At 33.5% G+C, this 22,602-nt stretch overlaps 1 protein-coding gene across 4 annotated transcripts; it reads right to left on the bottom strand.

Annotated features, from left to right (window-relative positions):
* Window positions 1-220: 220 nt before the first annotated feature.
* On the bottom strand, window positions 221-22,264 carry velo (sentrin-specific protease 6 veloren). 4 transcript variants are annotated; one of them, XM_088230345.1, is made up of 24 exons: window positions 22,133-22,264; window positions 18,387-18,540; window positions 17,702-17,902; window positions 15,691-15,801; window positions 14,383-15,560; window positions 14,185-14,288; window positions 13,896-14,074; window positions 13,669-13,773; window positions 12,565-12,785; window positions 11,822-11,935; window positions 9,980-10,046; window positions 9,703-9,816; window positions 9,219-9,366; window positions 6,741-6,850; window positions 6,436-6,634; window positions 6,110-6,356; window positions 5,163-5,417; window positions 4,727-4,956; window positions 4,526-4,644; window positions 4,268-4,392; window positions 3,923-4,019; window positions 3,659-3,781; window positions 3,187-3,355; window positions 221-1,250 (listed from the first exon to the last, which is right to left on the bottom strand). In XM_088230345.1, the coding sequence occupies exons 2-24, from the start codon at window positions 18,519-18,521 to the stop codon at window positions 889-891; spliced, it is 4,713 nt and encodes a 1,570-aa protein (XP_088086471.1). In that variant the 5' UTR covers window positions 18,522-18,540; window positions 22,133-22,264; the 3' UTR covers window positions 221-888. The 4 variants fall into 4 exon arrangements, with proteins under 4 accessions (XP_088086471.1, XP_088086472.1, XP_088086473.1 ...); XM_088230346.1 differs by having other exon boundaries at window positions 5,163-5,414; XM_088230347.1 differs by having other exon boundaries at window positions 5,163-5,402.
* Window positions 22,265-22,602: the final 338 nt, after the last annotated feature.

The raw sequence follows: 22,602 nt of genomic DNA, 5'->3' as shown, positions 1-22,602 counted from the left end.
TTTAATTTCTGGATTAAAGTTTTGAAATTGAGTCTTATGTCAGCTCTCCTGAACATATTTCAAAATTACAGATGGTCCCTTCTGCCATCTGACTACCGATATATGGAATTTGTTTCATATTTCCTTAGATCATGGATCAAGCTTAAAAGCGTATATGATATATTTTTTGATACATTTATTACATGAAAAACGGGGAAAATTTAAATAAAACCACTCACAGTTAAAAGTTTTTCTCAATATTGTATTATTTACATTAGGCATTTACACTTTTATTTACATATGAAAGCCTATTCCATCTAAGCGTTAACATTAAAACAGTTTGATAAAATATACTAAATAAACAGGATATCAAACCCCTATGTAGATATTAAGTGAAAACTATTAATAAATAATAAAAAAAAAACTCTTATTTCATTATCACCTAAAAATATGCTGTACTATAATGTAATAATATTTCTTTATTCTCAGCTTAGTACACATAATAATGTAGGATGGTTTCAGTAAAATGAACTGAAGTCACTTCAGTAAATATATTTTATTTTAATTACTTTTCAGATAACATGTTGATATCATTTATGTTTTTACTAAGAGTTTAATTTAGCCAACAATTTCATAAATAGCATCATTTTTAAGCAAAACACATTGAATGCAAATGTTATTTAACTGTTTAACAGATGACATTGATCTACTTACACTGGTGACTGAAGGTATTGTAGAAGTTATAATATGTACAAAGGAAATATTATATACAAAGTTAATAATCAAATATAACAATAAAAATATTTTAAATGATCGAGGCAACATAAATGATATAAAATTATCGTAATTTGTCAGTCAGTTGAAAAGTGGCATTGTCACTATACGCATGTATATGGAACATGTATGAAGTCAATTGAATTCACTAATTTTAATTCTTTTACTATCCGTAGCACCACTGTCACTTTTATTAATACATCGTCTAATTTTAAGGGAATTAATATCACTTTTGGTAATTTCTAAAGGATTATCACTGCTCTGAATTAAAGTTATTTTATCACTGTTGAGTTTATGATTAATTAAAGAATTCTGTATGTCCTTAACCATTTCATGATGTTTAATATTTGCCCTGGAGTCACCGGCCACAGTGGGAGTATTGTTACTGGTCAGAGAATTCGCCACGGCATTTGAGTTGCTTTTTGCAGGCTCTCCCGATTCACTGGATTGTGGATCACTCGACTCACTATTTTCCTCATTACATTCGACCAGTTTACCTGCAATTGCAATCATTATATATTATTATGTGATTAAAGCGGGTTATTCCTTAAAAAAAATAAAAACAAATGCACAGCCATTTCAATTTTTCAATTCGGTATGAAAATTACTAAATCAGAAACAAATGTACTTAATTATAAAAAAAAACAGTATCACTAAACAAGCATGACTCTTTCGTACATTGATGATATCATGCGAATTGAGGGCAAAATTATCCACATTTTAAAAATCCGTTTCAACAAAAATAGGGAACCTTTTTGAGAAGAGAAGATGGAAATAAGTAGATTTATAGCAATTTATTAAAAAAAAATATTAGGAACAGAAATCATATAAATTAGATTAAAAAGTAGTACATACATTAAATTAAAGTTTTTCACGCATAAACAATATAATATATGTAGAAGAAAATGTGAAAAAAATCAAACAAAAAAGAAAAGAAGATCACTGCAAGGTTGAGTATTTAATTTATTTTTGCACCACAACAGGCCAGGAGGCCCAATTACAGTGGTGAATTACATCACAGAATACCCAGGCTTGAGAAAATTTTCATATTATTTTTGTGTTCTCATCGGGAATCGAACCCGGAACCTTCCGTGTGTGAGTCAAGCGTCTTGACCACTACACCACGGTGGCCGTATGAAGAGATAAAGTAGAGGAAAGGAAGATAATGGTACTATCGACAAAATTGCTTAAAATTTTGAACAGAAAACACACATCAGAAATGCTTCTACATTTAGTTAGAGAAATTAAAGTATGAAAGGAAGGAAGAATCTTCGTATGAGTGGCAAAATGGTGAATGTTACACAGTAAGTAAAGTGGCCACATAAACCAGCCAATGACAGGTCATAAGCCCTGTAAAAGCCTAGACTTCCATATACCCTCTCAAAAATGTTTACCCTCTCTGTTGCAATAAATTTAAATATGAATAATTCTCTAGGGAGAAAATCCAGCTAGTCTGCAAGCATTTGGACATACTCGAAACATTGTTGAATTAACTACCTGGTAAAAGAAGTATAAAAATTGGAAAATTGTTTTCAGGCGTTGCCTAGTAGGTGAATTGGTTCAGCCGGATGAATCTCACCCACATTATAAAGGTTTCAGCTCTTTTACTTCACAAAAGTAAACAGATGGAAGAGTTGAGGAAATGTGGATGTTCAAAGATAGGCAAATGGTGAATGTTACACGGTGTGTAAAGTAGCCACTTAAACCAGCCAATGACAGGTCATAAGCCTTGCAAATGCCTAGACTTCCATATTTCTTCTCAAAAATGTTTTCCCTCTCTGTTGCAACAAATTTAAATTAAATAAATGTGATTGTGATGTGTTTGTATCCTATCTAGTTGTGATATGTAAATTGTATATTGAGGATTTAAAACAGCAGAACCAAAGTCAAGATGGCTGCGAACATATATTACGCACTACATAATATTTTTTAGTGAAGCGGTTGTTTCTGGTTTGTTGTCAGGTTTCTGTTTATGGATGCACAAATATGGGAATCAAGCATGACTTTTTCAGCCATGATCACACCACAATCTCTCGCTTGTTGACTTGACCCGCATTGATAGTTTTAGCAAACTTTTCACACCGTGTAACATTTATAATTCTGTCTATGTAAAATAAAAGAACTGAAACGATTATTCTGTTCTTTTAATTCATCACAAAAACAGTTAGAAAAATTGAAGAAATACACATATTAATGACAACTACAAGCCTTGAAAATGACAGCAAACGACAGGTCATAAGCCCTGTACATATTTAGATATCCATATTCTCTTCTCTCCATCTCTATTAATATATCTCTCAAATCATTCTATTTGTATTGGAATTCAATCTGTAACATATTTTCACCAGGCAAAATAGGAATCATTGCTAAAATACTAATCAATCACTAAAATATTAAACAGTGTAGCACATAGTATTTTAAACAGCACTTTACCGTCAAGGGTGGGGAAGGAAATATCAGGCAAAAATACTATATCTGCGCTTCCCTGGCGCATTAATGTTTTTAGTAAATTTGATATTTCCTCTCGTTTCCTAGTTACCACTATTTCATCAAACCAGTTACAAAGTTGTTTGATTGGAAGACGATAATCAAGTATTGGATGCTGAAATCAAAAGAGAAGTTCTTGGTCAAATACGCATATTTTCATTTTTATAATTATCATCTCCCCTTTCCACATAAGATAATCAGCCTTTCGCTTTAGGTGCACCAGTTCAGGGTCAATAAAATATAAACATATCGTGTCAACCATGTCGAGTATCAAACCCGAGACCTCTTGCATGGTAGGCAAACACGCTCACGGTGTGTGGACATATTTATTTTATTTGTTCACTATTCACAGGAGCTTAATACTAATAATATCGAAATGTAATTTGATTTATTTGTACCAACAAAATAATGCACGCACCTTAAAGAAATGCTCTACATATTGAAGCAAGTAAAGGCCACAATCAGTAAAGTTATTTTGTTGAGGTATTTTTGGGCAAGAACCTTTTATATTGTCTTTAGTGAAAGTTTTATCGGTTGATACCTGAAATCAAAAAGTAATCATTAATGTTTAAAAAAAAAAATCAATTAATTGTACTAAAAGTATAAAGCACATTTTAAAATCTAATAAACAATGTGCACAAAAAACAAAGCTATAAATATTTATATAAAATGCATTTTTTACCTTGGCGTGATATTCACAAGTAAGGTAGTCTCTTAACGTGGCTACGACACGGGACCTGGAAGCCCCGGCTAAAGAGTCAAATATTAATATACAGGGCCTGTAAAAAGAAATGGATTTTATATCATGGTATATAATAACAATAAATATAAAACATGAATGGCAAAAATAATATTAGGTACATGTACAGCTTTTGTAAAATTGTATAATGATTAGTACATTATAAGTAATAATAAGACTGATTGGCATACTTTTGTAAAACGGATGATCGAATTAATGCTGCGTCAATCAAATTCCCTACATACCATGTTACAGGTAAGAGAAAGGAAAAAGTAAATGGAAACTTACTGTTTGATAGGTTCAATTTGAGACTTTACACTGGGAACATCAATTTCCTTCTCACCAGAAGCACTGATATTTTGATCACTTTCTTCATTATCGGATTCACTTCCAAGCATATCCAAGTCACTTTCCTACGACGTAAAAACATTTTATTAAATTAAGCAGCCACAGTGGAAATGATAATAATTAATGAAGCGCAATGAACAATACTGCAATAGGCTTAGAGATTACCAACTTTAAAAAGTATAAAGAAAGAACACTCACTTCTGCTTCCGCTTCATCTCTTTCACTGAGATTATCCACATCACAGTTGAGTCCTATTTGTTCTTGTTTGAGAATGGGTGCTACCAAAGTGTTTCCAATCTGTATCATTGTTTTCCGGTCTATAATTTTAAAAATACATATTCATATAGATGAATAGGTCAGTAAAGAGGAAAATACCATTTGAATCAAATAACAGCTTACCCTTTTTCTTTATTTCCTGGGGAGAAACAAGGCGATCCCCATCTAAAGAGCGGCAGCCGTCGAGGCCCGGAAAGCAGATAATGGCGAGAAACCAATGACAATTCTCATTGATGGGTACCACCACATAGTCCCGTTGGAAGATATTGACATTTTTGGTCCATGATTTGACTCTCGCGTGCCGTTTCTGCGCAGGTGTGAGTGAGGAATCCCATTCATGAGGGTTCGACCTTCTGGAATACATTTTATACTCAACATTATTGACAATGACAAATTTGATTCCCGGCTTAATGTATTTAAATAAAATATGTATTTTCTGTGTTACCTTTAACTCAATTTACTTGACATATATTCAAGATATGCAGCAAATGAGGAGGTATAAATGTAAACACACACTAGAATTATCTGAGGTTATGATGAAAGAAATTATTTAATATACCTGTTAGACTTTGTGGGTTTAGTAGTAAGTCTCTTGTAAAAGAAAGTACTGAATACATGAGTCTTCTCTCTCTGCTGTTGAGTAAGGACATCATGACAGAGGTACTTGAGGTAAAAGTCAATAATGACATCATTCAGAAACTGGTCCTGAGCCAAACACATGTAGTCCTCGGTGTTGATGGAGATACCTCCCTTTCCGGGAGGGTAGATGAGAATCTGACGTATCTCCGATGGATTTATACTGTAAACAATACTTCTAGAGATATAATGAACGTGTTTCAGTACAGATTTTTATTCCTAAAGACATGGCTTAAACAGTGATACTATTTAATCAAATAAATTTTAATTTTATAGCACATGCTGTAAATTGACTGTCAGCAAAAAGAAATTCAATATGAAAGTACAACTGCATAAAAATCTCAAATTGTATCCTTCTAAAATTCAGAATTTTGGCATAATTTGAAATATAAATATATAATACATTGAGTTTTTCTACTGACATTTCTTGGTGGAACTGCATTTTAATTATAATATTAAAAATACTTTATAGTTTTATTCCACTTTTATTTATAATTATTTTATAAATTTTTTACCAGTGACCGGGTTTCGTCGTGACCGACATCGTCAGACTGGACCAGTCGAATAAAACTATAAAGTATTTTTATTATTATAATAAATATATAACTTTAATCATCACAAAACATGTTTTCATCAACAATATTACATATTTAATATTGTTTTATTACATAATTTTTTAAAGGAAATATTAGCGTTCCTACAATTTGCCCAAATATTTCGATTTTAAAAAGACATTATCAAATAGATATAGTTGAGCTTGAAAATGGAAATCGAGTTGTGGTTAAGAGGGATTCGAACCTCAAAGCTCAGACCTCTGATCCATGTGTCCGCAACAAATATTTTGAAATGTATTGCATAATATGTAAATACCTTTTTGCTCCTCCTAGTGTTGTTGCTATATGAATACTGTTTGCACGTGTGACCATTTTGGCTGTATGCTGGACCTCTTTAGGACACGTCCTAATTAGTATATCATTAGCCTCTTGAGAGCTTAGGTCCTCGATAGAAGCTCCAAAAATTTGCTTGAGACTCATCTTTGTTTCGTCGCTTATAGAATTCGGAAGAAGTGTTATTCGTTTAAACTGCTCCTCTTTTGAGACAGAGTTATAGTAGGGTCCTGTCAAAGAAAACATTGAAGAGGTCAAATAGCAACCGGGCCAGAGATGACGTGAAACATTAAAAGAACTTAATTTTACCGTTGATATCAGTCATGTGCAAAGCCTTCCGCACATAGGATCCACAACATTGCATGGTGTAGATGAAGAGTACAGGAAGCCCCTTACCGGCGTGCAGTAGGACCTTCACCACTTCCCGGGCCTGCAGTTGTAACTCGGTCCAGCCATTACCGTCCACGATTGGAGCGACAATCCGGACACCTTTGGTGGAGATCAAAACCTAAACAAAATTCACAAGTACGGGGTAGCAAATATCAGAACTCATTCGCTATAATTATAGTGAATATATACTTCTCATTCCAAGTATAAATTTGAATAAAACAAACCTTATCTTTAGGAGTAAATCTATGCGAGCCAATCCTTATTGTCCTGCATTCAAGCACAGTGCATAAGCCTTGAGATTGGTCAATGTCCGATACTTCTTCTCGTTCTTCATCTAAAAAAAACAATTAAGAATAATAATTTCATTTGTGTTTATTTTAAATACAGTGTGTGCATTTATTGTTTGCCTTGTGATCTAGTGGTCGATAGAAGAAAATTTCAAAAATACTCTGCAGATAATAGAATAAAAATTACATTTTCTAACCTGAAAACATAAACATTAAAAGCATTTTGGATAAAAATTAAATATACAAAACAATATTGAATAGAAGCAGACTTTTTAGGCAACAAAGAACATGGTATATGTGGGACCTTGTGTTTTTAATATTTTCAGTTCTTCAATTTTCGTATCAATAAATTCTTATTTTTCCGACTGGAAATACCCACGTGTTCAGATTCTGAAGTGCGAAAATGTGAGAGTGATGTTTCGAAAAAAAAAAACTTAAAACCCACCTGTTCTCTAAATCATTTAAATAAATTCGTAGCATGTAATGACAACAAAAAAGGTTTTACTTAGATTTTAAGTCAAATTACAATATATATTCACATAATTATTTAGTTAATCGCCTTTGAGATATCTATCATATTATAAAAATAGATCCATATAAGTTATCCATAATAATATTTCAAAAATAGTAGTCTCCGGTCGTCAAAACAAGAAAGTAGCTCAAACATGATCTAATAACGGCGCAACGGCAGGTTTAGACGCTTAAAAATATTATATAATAGAAATGCAAGGTAACTCGACAAATAATACTGGTTTTAGTAAAAATCTAGAGAAATGCGAGTGTTGGCGCGTAAGAATAATAACCCCACGTTATTTAACTGAAATGTCAAAATTGAAAACACGCCGCCTTAATTAAATGCGGATACGAATGTTAGTAAAGAAAACATTTTTTACAACAAAAAAAATATAATTATTTAATTATAAATGCGGATTTCTAAACCTTTCTTCTTCACGAAATCAGGAAAAGACATGGTTTAAAAAAATACAAAGCACGACGACGCAAACGTCACTCTGAGAACATTCAATATGGCCGACAAAGTTACAATTAGTGAAAAAAACATGTGTTGCCATAGATACATTTTTAAAACCGGGGAATGTAATGTAAGTTTTTAGAACATCCGATTTTCGTCGTACGAAATATTAAAAAAAAAGTTTTCTCAAATCACACTGTCTGTCTTCGATGAAATAGAGTAGCAACTCAAAGAATACTTTTTATTTCTTCAGGAGACTGAAAAAATATTTTTAGAAAGGTAAAAAATGTAAACTTTTAAAATACAATTTTTCTTTTCTCAATTCTCAAGAAAATCGCCACTTGTAACACAATTCTACACAAGATATTAGGGATTAAAAAATAAATAAAATAATAATAATAACTGTAATGTAACAATTTTAATTTTCTATAAAAAAACAGATTTGCCAATTTATTTGGTATATAACTAAGAACTGAAATAAATAACAGTGAACCACCTACAATAATGTCTTCAAAATACCAATATGGAATGTTTAGACCATAGAATTATAATAGTCCAGAAACTGCATACGCAGATCAAAATGAAGCTGACTAAACTACTCATAAATGAGTAGTTTTAAGTTTTAGCCATTAGTTACTATGTAGACTTCGCTTCAAAATACTGCTAGGATTAAATGGAAATAGGGTGGGATGATGCCATTGTTGCTGCGCGGGAAATATCTTGCGATTGAATCACCAAGGTAAATAACCAAATGTCATACACTAATATACAAAGAAATTGTCAATATTTCTGTAAATACTGTTTTGTTTCCCCAATAAAATAAATAAATAAAATGATTTGTACTTAATTTTTGGGAATGATGCTCGTTTTCTGATATCTTCTAACTTCTCAACAAATTATTTACACAGTGCAGAAATGTCTTTCTTATGTTATATGTCGGTTTAAATGCCAAAATACGTAACAGATTACGCTTTCACAGGTAGAAAGCATATTTGGTGGCATATCACAACCAGGCCCGAAAATATGTCTTAATATCGCTATGGTGCAAAACTAGTTCAAGTTCATCGACTCACACAATTCACAATATTCTGACAGCCGCTCGCTCAGTTTGATGCAGTTTCTCAGAGGATGCGGAGAAAGAGTTGATTATAAAAGCCATCGTAATAGAATATTTCATTAATGATTATAATTTATGCATATTTATATTGCAGAAGAATATTCATTGAATATCCAAAATCATCTTACCAAAATATGGCTCTTTCCAAAAAAAATCTAAACTTCAACCCCCTCGCGGCAAACCTTACCCTTAAAAAATATTTTTTATTTTATTTTTCCCTTATCCTACATACTATAGAACATCTTTTCCGCATAGGGCCATTTTGATAAAAAAAAATCTCCATACAAGATCGATCCACCCTAATGTACAGCCAAATGAAAATTCTTACCTTGGAAAAGTCCAGTATCCTGGTTAGCATTGTTGAGAGCACTTCCTGGAGTGGTTTCCAGATCACGCAAACTCGGCTCTTTCATTGTAGCGGCCTGGGTAATCAAGGGATTAGTTGCTAACATTCCAAGTATCAAGTCTCCCGAACTCTAAAATAGTAAGACAAACATAGGTGACATTACTTACTCATTTTTAATTACTTACTCATTTTGAATAAGCTTCATAAAGTAAACAACATAAATTCCAAAATTACATAGATTTTATAAGGTTATTTTTGTTATTTACATCACATACCTAACTCTAGAATGAGAAATGGAAGTTTGAAAATGATCAGTTTTCACTTAGTGTAATTTGCAGTCAAAGAAGCTGAATAAACCAGATGATTGATAACTACATTGTGAAGATGACTGTAGAGATCTTGTGGATACATATTATAACATAAATATTGTATCAGGAAATTAACACAAAAATCTTTATTTACAAACCTGAATATTTTGAGAGGAACTATTAGAATCCTCTTCATCAGAGCTTAGAGTTAATATTACAGGATCTGGATCTATTTGTTTCAGTCTTCCCTTACGACCTTTAATTTTCTTATCCTGAAATTTTTTAAAAATAAATTCACAGAAATAAGAGCGTTTTTAAATGTACATAATATTGTTAAACGTATCTGCATATATATGTTATTATTATTATGGACAATTTATAGAGAGCCAATTTAGTAAAAATCACCTTAAAGGCGCTGTATTATAATATACTTACATTTAGAGCTTTGACCACCTTCAGAGAAGACTTCAATAGGTTTAATTTTACAGGCTCAATTGGAGTACTGAAACAATGAGTTATGTTAATTTTTAAACTAATTTGACAACATTTTTTTAATTCAAGGTCCGTAGGTAGGACGCTAGGATAAGTGAGCGATTTCTCATTTTGAGATATCGCAATTTTAATGTTTACTCTAAATAAAATTACTCATTTAAACAAATGCATCATAGTTAGTATTTGAGAATACAAATCGATAAGTTTTGTACGGAAGCAAAATGAAAAACATTTTTTTTTGTTTTTTACGTAATTTATTTGTAATATAAAAACAGCATTGTATTTAGGAAATTTAACTGCTCAAAAAAACACTCAATGTAATTACAACTTTGGTGCATGAACATTATTCAATAATAAGACTACATACAATGCTACACAGTTAGATCTATCATGTAAAACGTTTTTATAAAATAAATAACATAGTTTATTAGTATGTAAGTTATCACAAAGTGTTTAAGTTAACTCAATTCTAGTTGAGGCCATCTAATACACTCAAATAGCCCAAGTATTGGTGTGTCTCTACAGGCTTACGAAGGAGTATGTTTTTATTGAACACGTAGGCCCAATTTACACGAATTATCTAAATCCACACGTAATGGTACAATTAGGGTGGATTGACATTTATCATATTATTTTGTATTTATTTAAAATTTACTCTTAGTAGCCCAGGAACATTAGACCAAAAGTAGCCATTTTACGCAAGCAGCTAGAAAAACTTAGGAGAATGACGTTGAAGTGATAAAAGTTACAGATTCTCAAAATATTATTATACTTTGGACGAAAGAGCGGCATGCTTATGTTTTCGACGGTTGACATTTATCAATTTTTCAACACCATATCACTCCCGTGCAACACCTTTTCATCAGACGCAGACGATACAGATGAAGCTAGGCTTTGGTCACAACTGTTTACAGCTGTTTCTGAAGCCTTTTATTTGTCAATTCAATTTCTCATTTATTTTATTCAAGGCATGTAACTTATCGCGCAAATATTGTAACTTTTACAGAATTTGCATAGCGCCGCCATCGCAGTAAGCAAGAAGGTATTTTAATTACACCTCGATAGCAAAACAACGCCAGTCTTTCAACCAATGTTTTTATGTAATAAATAAAAACATAATTTTGTGATTAAAACACCAAACTTCAAATTATTCTAGCTGCTTGCGTTATAACGGTTTTAAGTATATACTATACCACCGAACACCCTGTAAAATGAAATATCTCAAAACGCAAGCGGAGGAGGAGCGGGGAGTTTCGAGTATGAATTAAGTACCATATCTAGAACACATGTGCAAAAAATCAGCTGGTTATGAAACATTTGATGTTTAAAACCTAAAATTCCTGGGCTATAGGTGAAAATCTAACTGGTAAATTGGCTGCGTGTAATATTGCCGTTTAATTGTTTGCTTACATAATTATAAAGTCGTGAATTATCTAAGTTATTTCGATATTTATTATTATAAGTTTTCAAAGAATAACATAATTTTAATATTTCACAGAAAACAGATTAACCTTAGAATCCTAAATCTACATGCTTTATTTAAACACCTTTGAACTTCGAATGACATATTTCAATGACTATTAAGAAAAAGTAGACAATGCATTCTTGGAGTTATGTTTCACGTGTAATATAAGATAAAATAAACAAAGTAAATATTTACTTTAAATTTTCTAGGTATGAGAGACAGAAATAAAATTAATGTGACCTTTCTTAGGTTACACTAGCTGAAAGCCAAACTAACGACTCTCAAAATGGAAAACAATATAAATAAATAAATGTACATACTTAGGGGTCTCTTTAGTTGGTGTGACCGGAATTTTTTCCGGTTCCTTCTTATCGGTTTTTTTATTTATAGCCATAGGAATTGCCTTGGGTTCTTCTGGGAATTTACGCTTGCACCTAAAATAAAAAGTGGACTTTCATAAAATAACTATTAGAAATATTGCCATTGTGAAAAAAGATTAATTTAATTTATATCTTTAGTTCATGAATGATTCTGTTTCACATGTTCATAAAAAAATGCTGTCATTTTACAAAAAGCATTTTTCTAAACTTAAAAGTTTGTTAAGACATATTAAACGAACAAGGTGTCTGCTTAATGATTGATTTTGGTAACAAATTCACAATAAGGTATAAAACTATATTGTAACTACTATACTACTTTGTTTCAAATTTATCTGGAATGTTTTTTTTATTACCATTAATCTAAATTATGCCCTTTATCATATGCAACAAATTAGATGAGTAAAATTAACTCAGTGAAGTCATTATTTATTATAGTTAAATAATTTATATGGCGCAATTTTTGTGAAAATCACCTCAGCTGATCATATTTTGTCAGATTTCATATATTTCATATTCTTCCACCTATTTTGATTTACTCTTAAATGAATTGTGAAATATTTATTACCATATCATATACTTTCTTTTTGAAGAAAAAAATAATATGTTGGTTAAAACTTAGGGACTAAAAATAGTTTCAAAGTTGTTTTTGCCTCCCCGACACATGATTTATGGGAAATATGTACCTTTGGCATTTGGTAAAATCAAATCCTGTGTATCCGCATAATTTGCAGAGTGCTAGCATCCCGTCGATGTAGCGTGGCGGTGGTGAGGGTGGGGGTGGGGGAGGAACCGGCACGGCGGGCGGAGCAGAGGGGGCGGGGAGCAGGGGAGGGGGTGCAGCCTTTTCGGGAGATGTCTCCACACTGCTTCCCCCAGAAGTCAGGGGACTGGCCGCCTCAGCCACCTGCACATGTAATAATAAACAGATTGTTCAATGCAATCTATGAAACTTTCATTTCACTTTTTGAAATTATAAACATCTATACGAGTAATAAATAATACAGAATGGCACACAAATGTTTAAATGGGTGAAAATATAATTAAAATAAAAACACTTTGATTTTAACAGCTTATTTACTTTCTTACTGACCGGTTTTTGAGCTACTAAGCGCCCCTTTATCGAGGTATAATTTACAAATGAATACAATCCTATTCTATAATATTAACATTATCCACCTTAATCTAATCTCATGTAATAGAAACTGGTAATAAAATAAATAATAAGTGGTTAAAAACAAAGTGTTTTTATTTTAACCCTACGTTTCATACGTATACACATTTGCAACAATTACTTTGTTAATAATAAAAACTCAATTTTTATATAAACACTTTTCCATATTGTATCTTATGCACAACAGATCTTTCAAATATTACATTTTAAGATTTAACCATTTCAAATATTTATTTTAAGACATCGGATTCTGTGTCGAGTGAAAAATAACTGTCATTACATGCCAGGACTTGGGGGGGGCGTGGCTATGAAACTTGGATTATAAAAACAGGGTTTTTTTTTACAAGAATTCTTCAATAAAATGTCTAATTGAATAATTTCGCAGTGTAATAATGTCAGTCCCTTAAATTTAACTTAAGAATATTTAAAGTATATATATGAGTGTAGCGCGGAAAAAGGTGTGTCTTTGTGCGCTATTTTTTAAAAAGAACTATTTAATTGACTAAAATAAAGTTTTTTTTTCATAAACTACTAACACACAATACTTTATAAATGCTTTTTATTGTTAAGAAGACAAAGTGCTTTCAGTTTGAACCTTTTTAGAAAAATGATTTACCTCATCAACTTTATTTGGCGAACCGATAGATACGAAGTAGTCAATATCACAACCCGTGTTTGAAATACACTTGATTGGAGTATCAGCTGTAAACGGGACATTAACCTGTAATATAAAGTAAAGCATTGCATAAATATGTATATATGTGTATTTATGTATATTATATTAAAGCATAGTTTAAAAAAAATTAAGTAATAAATATGAAACAAAGAGCGTTATGTTCGGACCTGTTCAAGCAGCTCCTGAACCGTACAACTCTCCTTGGGGAGAGTAAAAGTGATGAGGCGTTGCTCTCCATTCTGCAGTAGGATGAGCATACGAGCACTCTGCGGTTCCACAGCACTACTGCCACTGTCCGGTACACCACTCACATCCTGCCGCTGCTCGTTTGAATACCCGCATCCTTCTATTACAGAATACATAGATCATTTGTGCTGTTATAAAGTAGTATAAGTAACATTTGTAGGTGCTTTTTTAATGATTAACATTTAAATAATAGTGAAGTAAAAAGGTAACCTTGATGTGGCCTAAAGGGTGACACAACTTGAACTGGAAGATCTTGTTTCCTCGGAACTAGAGTTTGGCGAGCTACACCACCACGGGCTGCGCGCATTGTACCCCTGATACAAAAATCATGTAAAATTTTTAAGCATCAATTGAAAGCTCTCAAATAATATATATTAAATAGGTTAGTATATGTGGTTCTTCAATTACCTAATAGGGGTGGTCGATTGCTGGACATTATTCTTCAGAAGATGTCCTCTTCTGTACTCTGCCATGGAGACCTTCTGTCCATTAGGTTGGGTAATAAATCCAGACTCCTCATTGTCCTCGTCCATTTCCGACTGGCCAGAATTGTCAAACATTCTATTCTGTTGGGAATCATACAGGACCTGACGGGGCCCCGGCTGCTCGGAGAATGTATCACCGCTGAACAATTGTTGTGTCTGCGACGGATATTGCACTACGCCACCAAATTGTTGTTGCTGCACAAACACACGCTGCTGTTGCTGGCCAGAGTGGCCGGGAGGAAGCGTTTGCCTAACGTTCTGTTGCGGTTGGAGTATGGGGGATCTCTGGAAAGTACGACGGTCAATAATTTCCGAGGGCACTTCCGTAGTTGGATTTTTTTGCAAAACAGCAGCAGCAATGCTTTCTTCAAGGTCATCTGGATCACCAACAGGATTGTTTAAAATTATCCTTTTAGCGGCAGCGGGAGTGTGCTGCACAATAAACCTTTGCTGAGTGATAATCTTAGCATGCTGTTGGGGAGGAGGTGGCGGCGCCGGTGGAGTCGCAGGGGGGGCGGCCCGGGGCTGGGGGGGACGGGTAGGTGCTCGGGCAGGGGGGCGCGGAGTGGCCCTCGGAGTGCGAGGGGGGCGCGGTGCTCTGGGCACTTGGGGGGAAGAGAGACGGGGACTGCCCACCATGGCAAGATGGTTCAGTAAACGAGGTTGCCCCGGTTGAGGCACACCCTGTCGCTGAATGAGTTGCGGAGACACTTGACGCTGCAGTTGTTGTTGCAACTGATGCTGCTGCAATTGCTGTTGTTGCAGTTGCTGCTGTTGTTGCAACTGTTGCTGTTGAAGTTGCTGCTGCTGCTGTTGTTGTTGCAGTTGTCTCTGTTGGAACTGCTGCTGCTGTTGCTGTTGTTGATGTTGAAGTTGTCTCTGTTGCTGCTGTTGCTGCTGTTGCTGTTGCTGCTGCTGTTGTTGCTGTTGCTGTAACTGAAGCTGATGTTGCTGCTGTTGAATCAGTTGAGGATTTTGATTTCTTTGATCGGCGTAGTGAAGAGGGGACTGATGTTGCGAAACTGATGGTTGCGAGGGGGACATGTGCAGAAGAGAATGGGGAGGATGGTGAATTGGTTGCGGTCCTCCCACCTGAACATGCTGAAAATACAAAGTAAAAATTAGGATTCCTATATTAAGAAAGTCGAAACTTACCGAGTGGGAAAAACAATTTATCATTATTAAGCATAACCCGTGTGGGCATGAATGCATTTATTTACGAAGAACTTACGTGTTGTTGCATCTGGTGTGGGGGGTGGTTCATATGAGAAGAGTCAATAAGTTGCTGAGCTTGTTGTAGAACCACTTGTGTCTCCACAGGCAGATCTCCGGTGTAATAAATCTGGTTAAATAAATTATTATTGATCACTTTTTTAATACATTTATAAGATTACAGAAAATTAATTATCTTTTTATGTTCCTTAGAGTTACTTTAGATATTTTGAGTATGTCCAAATCTTTGTAGACAAATTCTGGATTGTTACCTATTAGGGTTGATATCAATAATAATTTATTAGTCAACAATCTGAAGGCAAAATGGGAAATGTTACACAATGTGAAAAGTGATTACTTAACCCAGCTGATGACAGATCATAAGCTCTTTAAATGCCTAGACCTCCATGTTCTCAACAGCTTCATCTCTGTATCGGATAATCGGAAAAGTTACTATAGGCTCAGCCAACAGACACATTTTCTTCTTCTTGAAGCAAAACTAATTTTCCATTGATGACCCTTGAGAAGAATGATGAAATTATTTTATATCTTCCTTTGAGGGCAGACTTGAAGAGTATGTCCAAATACTTGTAAACAAAAAGTACCGGATACATTTACCCTTATAAGTTTTTGGTAGTTTACTTGGGAAAAGACACAGAATTAACCTATTTGTTCTTTGATTTCAGTAATTTAAAAAGAAATTCGATAAATTAATCAAATTTAGCTAGCAGTATAAAAAATTACATGAATAGTGTAATTATGTTTTTTCATCAAGACATATAAATAAGAAAGTTCGGTGCTATGGGAAATTGGATATGAAAAATGTTTTCTTATGTGCGGTAAAAATGAGAGCATTAAATTGTACTGCGAAGTTTCTTGAAAATGTGTGAAAAAAAAATGATTTCAACAAAAACAAACTACTTTGAACGACGTCACTAGTTCTTCCGAATCAACGACTGATAGTGTTGCGAAAGATTTCCTGTTTATGGGAAGCCACTGACCAATCAGCAGAACTCACAGAAGATAACTTGTGACGACACACGCGGAGTAATTCAAAGTTACAAAAGTTTAAAAAATTATAGTGCTGATAATACGATGCATAAAAATATTTGTTGGCTTAATTTGATAGTCTATTAACAAGTGGTGAATGTTAGTGTGTAAATTGGCCACTTATACCAGCCAATGACAGGTTGTAAACCCTGTAAGTGCCTAGACTTCCATATTCCCTTCTAAAAAATGTTTTCATTTATAAATTTATTTATTTACATACATGTAGTTTATTACACATTATTTGAGACATAAATCCCAACTTCATAGGAATAAAAGTCCTGTGTTGAGATGGGACGAGCAATTAGTTGACACAGACACATGAGTATATCACCGCAAATGTAGGATCAGAAAAAAACATATATGGCACATCAATATGGTAAACAGTAAACTCAAACATTCCGAAAATCATCAAGGAGTTTCCTACTCAAATCCCTCCCACTAAGGAAAATCCAGTCCTTAACTCCTCTCTTGAAAATAGTTTTTTTTTTTTTTTTAAGAAAAAGAAATATTTGCATTCTTATGATTTACCCAAATATTTAATTTTGAAGGGCCTTTTCGACGAGTTGTAAATAACTCACTATTGGAATATTGGGGAATTTCGTCCTTGAGAGCTTAATAATAACGCTCTTCCAAAATATTGAACACTCCCGGTGCGACAAATCAGAGATGTCTTTGAGCAAAAGTCGTACGGCTTTTGGGTATGGCATAATTCATGCTCTGGGAAAACCTCGTATGGACATTTTGCTGAGACCTCTCCTTATTGTTCGACCAGAAGTGTGTAAGTGCTTCTTTTAGTTACAGTTGTCTCATATCCAGCACCTTCATGTATTGGAACAACTGTTCTGACGGGTATGTTGGAGGGCGCCGGAATATTATTCTCAATAATAATTTTTGTGAAATTATGAGAGGCTTTACAATGGATGCAGCAAATTAAAATTACATTGAAATGGTCGAGAAACTGTTATGTATATTGCACATACCTGCTGTTGTTGCTGCGGCGGGGCTTGGGCAGGTTGCAAGACCGGCTGAGGGGGAGGGGGCGGCGGGGGGGGAGCAGGGGGGGCAGGGGCAGTCTCACGCTGCAACACGTACTGCACGGGAGGTGCAGCATAACCTTCCACCTCCCCGTCCAGAGGGGCCCCCACCATAATGCCGTGGTTTTGCTCACCTGACAGTATTACCTGCAAATATAATGTAATTATGATACAAACATGTTTATAAATATTAACTCTTAAAAGACTGTGCAAAACGGATCTGGAAATGTGGATGTTTAAACATAGGCAGAATGGTTAATGTTACACATTGTGTAACATTACCATTTAAACCAGCCAATGACAGGTCATAAGCCCGGAAAATGCCTAGACTTCCATATTCCCTTCTCGAAAATGATATTCCTCTGTTGCAAAAAAATTTAGATCTGAATGAACATTATTTATGGCATATAGGCATATTTTAATAACACTAGGATGACTATGCATTTTGCTCATTTATAAATAATTTGATTTTAGACTAATTTAATTTTAAGTGAAGTAAGTATTTTTTGATAGGAAAAAAATTGGAAATAGGCCTCATAAAATCATGGATTTCAAGAACAATGTTTCAAGACTGGAACTTATCAATGCATGGGGGGTACAAAATAAAAAAAGTACAAACAGTACAAAATACCTGTTGCTGCGTGAATTGCTGGTCATCCGGGAGGACATATTGGATAGTGGACCCATCCACACAGATGTTTGGATAAAACCTCTGCAGGTCTTCCAGAGTAACCTGGTTGGGCACTATTTGGTAATACTGCGCCATCTTGTTCAATGTTTTTAGTCTAATAAAAAAATAGAACGTAAGAATTGAATAAATTCGATGAAAATTAATTTTACATTGATGATGAATGGTAAAGGATAATATCTGAATACGATGAACCAATCCAGAGATAGTTGAAAATGTTTAAAGTACAGCAACTAAAACAATTTTTAAAGTAGTATAAATTTCATATTGGATTGGACCGACAGTGGATAAACTTGGACCAGCGGTGGCCAACCAGTTGCGATGAGGCAAAGAAAAAAAACTTGGAGTTAACTTTTTTTATATTTCATGTGTAACAAATTAGATTTTTTTGTTAAATGTATAAGGAAGTTGAAAATACAGTACTGAGTGTAAAATAGAACCAGTGCCCGAGATGAGTATTTTCAACTCTTAGAGGTCCAATGTTCAAATCGTGGCATCAAAAGAAGTGCGAATAAAGGTATTATGAGTGGTAGATCGAACGGACATTGCACAGTAAAGTAAACCTCAAGTCTAATCTAGTTGTCTTCATTGTTCAAAGATTGTCAATGCGTTAGTGTCATCTCGTATGACTGTTAAACAAAATACTTTTTTTAATGTTCGTTACTGGTTGACACATTAAAACTATTTTACATAATATCTTCATGCTCTCACTGGTGATTACCACGTGGTTTTAAACCTTTTCTCAAAAGTTAGGAAATAAAAACGACCAGTTCTTAACGTTGTTTTTTTTCCTCAAAACTAGTGCAATAGTTCTTCTCGTTTTGTAGTCTGGATTGAAATATTTTATGTTTTTTGTGTGGCTACATTATTTTTATGCTATGCAGGGACAAAGAAAATCAGTATTTTGTTTTTTTTTTTTTTCTTATTCAGAAAGTCTACAAAACATTTGACTTCAAAGGAAAGGGTTGAGAATGAACAGGCAGCTGGCCGACTACAAACCACACATACCCTAAAATGTTTGAAGCTATTATTGCTAGCAAAATCACGCCCATGTTTAAGAATATACTGATCGATGAACAGCATGGATTTAGATCTACCAGATCAACCACCTCTAACCTGGTAGATTATACCCAGGTTATTGTCAAAGCACTTGAAAATGGTCAGCAGATTGACGTTCTCTATACAGATTTTTCTATGGCATTTGACAAAGTAGATCATAAAATTCTCATGTATAAATTACATGCCTTGGGAATAAGAGATCCATTACTCTCATTTATTAAATTGTATCTTACTGGTAGGAAACAAAATGTTCGGATAAATAACTATTTATCAACCAGTGTTGATGTTACATCGGGTGTACTACCTCAGGGTGCTCATTTGGCACCCCTGCTTTTCAATTTGTTTATTAATGATGTTGCTAAATCATTCTCTTACTCTCATTTTTGGCTCTTCGCGGACGACAACAAAATTCTCAAAATAATTCAAACTTTACAAGACTGTTTTCTTCTTCAATCAGACATTAACTCTTTTAACCAATAGTGTAAAGTCAATAAATTAGAAATAATATTAAAAATGCAAAATAATGTCATTTCATAGAACAAAACAACCGATTTCCTTCGAGTACCTATTAGAAAACTCCAAAATTGATGTAGTTAAGTCCATCAGAGATTTAGGAGTTGTTTTGGACTATAAACTGACATACAACGAGCATATAGATAATACAGTTAATAAATTACTGAAATTACTTGGCTTCATTAACAGAATATCCTCTGATTTTACAAATGTCCGTACAATCAAAACTCTTTATCGCTCAACTGTTCGCCCCCTTCTAGTATATGCCTCCGTGGTCTGGTCTCCGTTCTATGTCAATCGCATAAATCACATTGAATCAGTCCAACATCGCTTGCTTCGAAAAATAGCGTGGATGCTCGGACTAGAGAGATAATTATTCTTATGCTGAAATAGAGTCAATGTTAAATATTTCTAGTCTACAAAAACGTAGAACTAATATTGACTCCATATATATGTTCGGCATACTAAATGGTATAATCGATGTTCCATCATTACTGGGACAAGTCAAATTCAATATTCCGGCTCGTAGATTGAGAAACAATGAAGTACTGTTCATCGATCAGCATAGAACAAACTATGGCCTTAATTCTCCAATGACCCGTCTTTGTCATATTAACTCAAGACAAGATCTGGACTTTTTTGGTTTAGGTTTATAACGATTTAAACGAGCACTAAATAAATAGTCCAGATCTTGTCTCGATGTCCCTTATGTTTGTCAATGCTTCTTTTCTTTTTTTATAATGTTTTAAACTATTCTTTTATTGTAATATTTAAACCCTATAAATTGTATACATGGACAATGTTCGTTAATAAATAAATAAATGAATAAATACCGCATCTAAAGACTTGTCTCATTTCCTTGGCGGTGCTTTTAATTTTAAATAAGACGTAGATGTAATTCCGCATACCTAAATATGTGTTACTTAATCAATCTGTCCCAATATTTTACTACCAACCATTCTTAGAAAAATTGTGCTTTGTAAGTATGTTAAAATGTAAATGTTTTTAGTTACCAAAATATTTTACTAATTACAAGAACAGATTAGAATACCGATATTCTGAAATGTGTACATTTCATTATTATTTTACAGCTTAATGAAACTACAAAATTACATTTTACAGCTTAATGAAACTACAAAATGAGTATTTGAATGCATGTTGGCATTTTATAACATAGTGCTTATCTGTAAAAAAAAGTGGTATTTAAAGGGTTAATAAATAATTTGCACCAAAACATAATTTTAGATAATAATTTGAAAAAAAACTAGCTTTTTCCAAAATGTTGATGCTGAAATTGGTTCATTATTAATAACTATGGGTATAGTTGCCCTTTAAAGCTGGAATCCATCATTTTTTTAAAATCTAATTATATTTGTGCATTATGAGTTAATACGATATTTTCATTTTTGTTTTAATGAATTAATGTCGATATTGGAACACATCATCGTAAAACTTATTTTTAAAAAACAATTTGTTTAAACTAAAAAGCTTTCACTGACCCCTTCAATGTGACAGTACAAAGTTGAGAAAAGCATTAGAAAATGAAATAAAGCTAAGTTAACATACGAAACATTAGTAAAAAACAGTGTAGATTTAGCTAATAATGCAGTATATTGCGTTTTTTAATAGAGTCTGCTAATTAAGTCATTGACTACTCAACCTATTATACATAGGTACCGATGGTTGTAAAGAACTTCAAAAATTTGTTCAAATATTAAGCACACAACAAAGTTAGATTATTATTTTCACTAAGATAAAAGGGTTAATACGAAAACAATGTTTTAAGACCTTGTTTCTGTAAAGGATAAAAAAAAACTTGCATCCAGAAATACGGTCCGATGACATCGAGGTGCCGAGACAATCGACAGGCTGCGTCTACGTCAATATTAAAAACAATGTCAAAAGTGTATTCGAATCGTGTATTTAGTCGATTTATTTCAAAGGAAACAAACTGCCATGAGGGTAAAATGCAAAATTAAACCAGACATAACAGAATTTCTTTTTTCATCATAACAACCTGCCCTAAATTTGCCTATGCAACCTACATTGACATCTTAAAAGCGACCGTGCACGGAAATCTGCAGACCAATATAGGGTAAAAATTGTTATTCACATACCTTTTACGATTTAGATCATTATTTTATACGGTTTGCTGGATTCCTAAACACGTTTATATAGTTAAATTACAAAAAACTTATAATAAATAGCAGTTCACGCTCATTACATTATGGCGTGTATGTAAAACTGCGCCATCTGTACATAAAAATGTAGAAATCGGCGCTATATTCAAAAATCTCACTCGGCTAGATAACATTTATTTCTGAAGGGAAAATTGCTGAACTTAACGGTCCGTTCGCGGATACGTTTTCTTCGCGTAAATTTGTAAACGTAGCCAAAAATGTTCTATTTTATTCGTTGACGCTTTATTAAAGTTATTTTTTATACAGTGTTATTGTCTTTGGTAATTAAAGAATTTATCTTCTTTTTCTTACAATTGACGGCTTTTTGATCCGCAAAAAACAATCATATTATAAACTAGCAGGCAACATGATAGCAAGCAGGTTACATATGCTATAAAATTCTCCCC

The sequence above is a fragment of the Micrasema longulum genome, unplaced genomic scaffold (assembly GCF_059751315.1).
Source record: "Micrasema longulum isolate JH-2025_06_02 unplaced genomic scaffold, ASM5975131v1 h1tg000747l, whole genome shotgun sequence".
Classification (NCBI taxonomy): Eukaryota; Metazoa; Arthropoda; class Insecta; order Trichoptera; family Brachycentridae; genus Micrasema; species Micrasema longulum.
This window is presented reverse-complemented; position numbering and strand designations above follow the sequence as displayed.